Source organism: Cyprinus carpio, chromosome A10 (assembly GCF_018340385.1).
Source record: "Cyprinus carpio isolate SPL01 chromosome A10, ASM1834038v1, whole genome shotgun sequence".
NCBI classification, from domain to species: Eukaryota; Metazoa; Chordata; class Actinopteri; order Cypriniformes; family Cyprinidae; genus Cyprinus; species Cyprinus carpio.
Window position 1 is genome coordinate 10,869,748 of NC_056581.1, and position 6,631 is coordinate 10,876,378.

Below are 6,631 nucleotides of genomic sequence, written 5' to 3' on the forward strand. Positions count from 1 at the left end.
AGGCATACGCGCATATATGATCCTTCACATCACGTATGTATTTTAGTCTGGTTAAAGTTGAAGCCGTTATTTAATCAAACTGCTCTATATTTATAACATTTTAACAGGTATGTGTGTGATTTTCTTCAACTAGCAGTTTGGTGGGCTGAAAGTAATTAGTGTAAATTTGCTGAATTGTCAATCATAGTGTTGCATTAAATTAAATGCTCTAGATTGTCCTGGTTAATGTGACAGGGAGATAAAATGACCCACCTATGTCAGAAGTTGTCTCTGAGGTGAGTTGTATACTTTTTTGTGTTTGTGTGCTTGAGTATTTGGCGTAACAGGTGATTGTGTCTCCTTCACTCCAGTCAGGTTTACACAGACGCAGCTCGCTGTTCAAGGCATAAGATGTGAATGGATGAAGTGACCTTTCACCCCGGCTCCAGGTGAAGTTCACCTGCTCAGGCTTCAGATCCTCCACAGAGCAGAGCAGAAGGACACAGGTGTCATTACTGCTGTTCAGTTTCTGCAATGACAGATGAGGACCAACTGCAGCAGAGGAAGATGGAAATTGTCTATTACTGACATCTTGGTATAACGGTCTACATCAAATGGACAGTTCAAAAAAAATAAACAATTTAAGAACGGCACTCACCTACAACTTGGAGTGTCATATTTGTGAAGTAGTCCAGTGATGGTGGTGGAACTATTATTGTCATTTTACAGCTGTGAATACCGGAGTCATTGTGCTGAACGTCTTTTATATTAATTTGGAAAGGCTCTTTGGTGAATGTAAAACGAGGATCGCATGTATTTAAGGAAGATATAATACCTTTATTTATCCTCCATTTACAAGTAGTGTTACTATTTGTTCCATTTTTTGTCCACTCTATTTCAAAAGAATAAGTGTGTTTAGGGGGTGAGTGGCAGGACAGATGCACAGTTTCTCCGATGATTACTGAGGAAACATTCCATCCTCCTGTGAATTGAGACAAATTTCAGTGTAGCCAACAGCATAATGGTCGCTTCAGATACACAGTACACATATCACATCGGTTGTGAAAGATACTTAAGTACAGAAAATCTACCACATATGAGATATATTTTTAAACACATCAATGTAATTAACTGAGACATTAGCCTAGATGAAACTTCTTTGCTCTAAATAAAAAGGAGAGGTAAACAGAATTGAAGTCTCTTACCTGTGTGTGGAAGATAAATTAAAGTCAAAAATAAAAGACAGTTTGTAGTCCATTTTAAAAACATGTTGTTGGGCTCAGTGTGTTTGACAAATCTGCACTCGAATAATGAACTTCCTGGCCATACACCCACCCACAATCTAGATCCCAAGTCAAAAAACCCCCCCACTTTACTTCCGTTGGTCCGTTTGTTCACTGTGTGTGTGTACACTTTGGATGGGTTAAATGCAGAGCACAAATTCTGAGTATGGGTCACCATACTTGGCTGTATGTCACGTCACTATGTCACTATGTCAAACACTTCAGAGATTCACTTTGATACAAATCGAAATGTGAAATCTTTCTCTCTATACAATGAAACTACATGATGATCATTGGCTGTCAAGTTCAGTTCACTTTGCTTGGCTTATTACAACCCAGGTTGTGTACTTTGGGTTTGTGTGCTTGAGTAATTGGTGTAACAGGTGATTGTGTCTCCTTCACTCCAGTCAGGTTTACACAGACGCAGCTCGCTGTTCATGTGAATGGATGAAGTGACCTTTGACCCTCTCGGCTTCAGGTGAAGTTCACCTGCTCAAGATTTCAGACTCTCCAAAAAACAGAGCAGATGGACACAGGTGTCATTACTGCTGTTCAGTTTCTGCAATGACAGATGTGGACCAACTGGAGCGGAGGGAAATGAACCAGCATGAGCTCAGGTATTCATAGTGTGACTTGGTTAATATGACTATTATTGCACATAGGGACATCTAGGTGATGGTCTACAACAATCGGACATTTCAAATAAATAAATATTTATGAAAGTAACAATCACCTTGAAGTATTAGACATGAGCTTTTGTGCCAAGATGGTGGTGGATTTCTTGTTGTTTTACAGCTATAATTACCAGAGTCACTGAGCTGAATGTTTTCTATGCTTAGTGTAAAAGACTTTCTGTTGAACGTAAAACGAAGATTGCAGTCTCTGGTAAGAGATCCAGCAATATTACCAATAATCCATTCACAAACACCATCTGCTCTATTTTTTCTCCACTTTACAGAAACAAGATCACTGTTGTAAGAGCGTGAGTGGCAGGGCAGATGAACAGTTTCTCCTTTTACTGCTCTGAAAACCAACACACCTGTAAATTGAAATAAAAAGGTATTTTAGTGCAATTTTTTTCTTAAAAAGAAATTATTTTGCATTTGTTCCCCCCAAAATATATAAAACAGAATAAAACATTTTATTTTTTCAATAAAAAATAAACATTAAAATAGTCTTTAATAGAAATCTGCAAGTTGTATAGATTTATTTTAAACAAATATGGTTTTCTAAAAAAGAAAAGCATCTAATAGCATCAGACTGTAAACACTTTTAGGTTCTACAGTAGCCAGAAACTTTGTTTTCAAGAGTATTCTTCACATTAAATCAAACAATTTTCTATTATTATTATTAATAATTATATTCCCCACAAATAATTCCCCATAAATATCAGTTACTTACCCTCACATACACACAGCGTGAAGCTGAAGATAGTAAGAATCAGGTGGCGAAGAGCCAGTAAAGACATCATTGTAATCACTGTATGCAGAGTCTGTACTTCAAATTTACACTTTTGGTTCCAAAATGAATGTAGGTGGTACCTGTACATAATAATGTGCTCTACCACCAAATGCACTCGCTTAAATAAGTGAACCACAGAATCTCTTTTCGCAACAACTTTTTTTGTGTTATGGGTATTTTAATGTTGTTAACAACAGTGATAAATATTACTTGTATTACTGTTAATATATTGGTATTATGAATTATTTACAGCCCCCAAATTAATGTAGAATTAACAAAATATCTTAATTTAATTATAATAATTTTAATTATTTAAATAAAACTGTATTTTATTGCCAAGCTTAAGTTAATTTAATTACTAGTTTTATAAAAAATTATCATTAGCATCATTATTGTAAATGTTATTGTTTAATTCATATTTTACATTTTTAATGAATAAAATACAACTATGAATTTTAATGGCAAGCTAAAAAAGGAAATAAAATGCATACGGTAAATACATTTAAAAAGAAATACAAAATAAAAATAAATAATAATAATAATAATGGTTAACTAAACAAAAAATCTATTGTCAGAATCTACTTTTTCTGAATGAAAAGGATTCTTGTCTTGTCAGATTAAACCCTCCATGTGTGAGTCTATCAGTGACTTTCGTGATCTGAAAGCAAGACTGCAGGCAGACATATTCATATGTATGTTACTTTAATAGGTGTGTAAAGAATAACATTTGCGTCAGCAGACAGTGTTATGACATAAGACTCAGTGAGAAGGGCAATGGCAAAGGGGTCCCTCTCTACGCAGGGGATCAGTAAGGCAAGGCTGCATCAACAACTGGGCTGTAACAATCAGATCCATACATTGCATCATACAGTACTAGTGACAATAATCAGATCAAGCACACAAGTATAAACTCCTTAGAGGAATCAAGAACAGGATCTCGGGTAAGCGTTTAAAAAGACAGCGCCACAACTGCATCTAAAGCCATGAACGTACATTCTTGTACAGAGAAAATCCTCATCGTTGATAGGGTGCATATTCAAGGTTATTAATACTCTATAAACGAGTCGAGAAGGTGAAATGTGGAAAGGTTTGGCAACTGATATCAGTGATCGCTGCTATTGCATGTTCGGGTCTAAATGCGTAAAAGTGAAAGATATTTAATGTTAGATATGATGGTGGCAGTTGCACTGCACATTACGGAGGTCAGGGTTTGTGTCTCAAGGATGACTGGAAGTTTTTACAAATTATTCACGTAAGGAAGCAGCCTAGAATTCCTCCATATAAAGCCACCGCATACAGAAAGACTGGATTGGAATTAGAAAAATACAGGTACAAAATCCATTACATTCAAGAGACAATCTAGCACAAAAGGGTAATATCTTAATCTTTATAGCTAATATAGGAATTTCTGTTTCATAGAGGCAATTTGCTAAGAGGCATCTTCTAAATAGAAAAAACAGGGGTGGACGTCATGATGGGTGCATCATGGGATGGGATCAGATTCTAAAGATGCATCATGCGGGGACGTTCAAATAAGCCATGTTATCATTCAACACATTATAATTCTCGCTAGCAATGACAATTTGTTAAAATACACATATTTCACCCTCTGGATATGCAGGGGTCACATTAAAGAATGACAATCATGAGGGGACACTGGCGAGATGGGATTAATCTTTATGGGGTAATTCACACAATAATGTAATTTTGGCACCATTTATGCACCCTCATGTCATTCTAATTCAATATGATTTACTTTCTGGCATAAAACTAAAAAAAGAGACATTTTGAAGAATGTCCATGCTGCATTTTTCCATACAACGAAAGTGAATGGTGACCAAAATTACACACAAAAAAAGCACCATAAAAGTATGCAGTAATGACTTAAATTTCTGTCATTTCTCCACTCAAAACTATTATATGGCTTCAGAAGACCTGAATCAGAGTCATATGAAACACTTTTATGGTGTTTTTGTCATTTTTACAGATTGTATGGAAAAGTGCAGCATTAACATTCTTCTAAACATCTTTTTTTTTTTTGGTGTGCTCCATGAAATCATGCAAATACTGGAACATGAGGATGAGCACATGATGACAGAATCTTAATTTTTGGGTGAACTGTCCCTTTAAGAACGTGATGCTGTTTTGGTATGGGTTTAAGGTGCAAATATTATCTTTCTAAAATAGGTATTAAAAAGGTGCCAACATTTTGCACACCACTCTCACTGTAGGTTAATTCAGAGGAAAAACCATCAGAAAAGATTAGAAGAATTAGTTGTGCTGATAAAATACATTTGAAACCTGAAGACGTACCCGCTGGGCTAAGCTCAGCGGAACAAAGCCTGGCTCTCTGCATCATGAAATTTCCCTTACAGACTATTTTTGCTTTTCTTTGGCAAATGTCTGAGAGAATGACGTGTGTAAAAACACGTCTCCTGATCGCCGGGAAGAACTTAAATTGCGTCTGAGGCGCATTACGCGCGAGGGAAGACGTCTTACGGTAACTTCCTGTGAACTACAAAAATTTGAGCTACCATCCTTTGAGGAAACAGATAATCTTCCAGTGGGCTTTAAGTTGCGTTCACATTAGCGAAATCTCAGCGAAATTTACTGTCAATATTGCAGAAATGTACGAAGTACTACTCACAAAGAAGCCACTTTCAAACAATGCGAATTTTCAGTTCATTTGTGAGACCAATTTCATCATAAGCAAAATCTACGTGGGGAACTTTTTCCTACTTGCACAAAACTCCAGACCATACGGATTACTATTTAAAAATAACTGGAGTTTACCTGGGAAATTTTGCTGAGAAAGCTAAACGTGACCGCAGTCAGGGTGGGCGATTTTTAATTTTACACAAGCATTATTCGTAAAATTAAACAAGAAGGGATCATTTATGATTAGATTACTGATACAATTCAAATCGTCCATAATGACAATTAACTGATTCAAAACAGCTGAGCAAAAGGTTTAATATCTTATTATTCATAATTCATAACATTTTTTACCCTACTATAACTTTTAAAGTTTCATAAGTGGGGCCATACAGGTGATTTATAAAATTAGCTTAATAAAATCACACTTATAAAAGTGATTAGGTCCTGATTTTTCAGGTAAACATCATTAGTATGTCTCACGACTGCCTCAGGCACAATTACAGCCTACAAGCTTACTATTACTTAAAATACACTGAGGTTTAAACCCTTGGCTTTGAGTAAATGCCTCTATAATATAAATAAGAGGAAAGGGGAACATTCAGACTCAGATCTCACGCCCCACCACGCACACCAGACATAGGCCATATGCGGCAATGTGGTCTCGCACATGCACGTCCACAAGCAGGAACTAAACGTCTAGAGGCGGTGCATTCTTTATCAGTGCTTGTTGGCTTAACAGGTAAGCATATACACACAGATATTTGTACATGAGTTTTTGACAACAGTCTCGATCCAGTAGACCACACCTCAGGAAAGGCTGAGGTGTCTAAATGAAATGTTACGAACGAAGCGAGGAAAAACAGGTGTTCTAAGGAGAAAAAATTAAATACAGTATTTCGAAGAAGTAGAAAAAACCTTATTAGTTATAAGTTCATAAATTCACAGACAATAATATCATTTATAGAAGAAAATTCGTTGACTTGTAAAGCAAAACAGATAAAAGAACATCAATCGACTTATTAAAAAGGAAAAAGATTGACTTGAACAGTGAAAGAATGTGCGGCATTTAAACCTGTGATCTGGCTTTTAGAATTCCTTCATTTATCTAATCTAGGCTCCTGACGACCTCAGGAGGGTTTCAGGAAGCAGAGTCTAAGGTTCAAACCAGCCCAAGAACACAAGGAGCTGATGTGCACTGCAAAAGTCAATAAACTAATCTTGTCTGAAGGATTTATTTTTAGATAATTTTA

The 6,631-nt window shown here is 36.1% G+C and overlaps 1 protein-coding gene across 1 annotated transcript; it reads right to left on the minus strand.

Annotated features, from left to right (window-relative positions):
* Positions 1 to 46: 46 nt before the first annotated feature.
* Positions 47 to 2,379, minus strand: LOC109062763. The gene is made up of 3 exons (XM_042765170.1): positions 1,185 to 2,379; positions 638 to 961; positions 47 to 531 (listed from the first exon to the last, which is right to left on the minus strand). Exons 1-3 carry the CDS (start codon positions 1,438 to 1,440, stop codon positions 209 to 211), a joined length of 903 nt encoding a protein of 300 aa, XP_042621104.1. The 5' UTR covers positions 1,441 to 2,379; the 3' UTR covers positions 47 to 208.
* Positions 2,380 to 6,631: the final 4,252 nt, after the last annotated feature.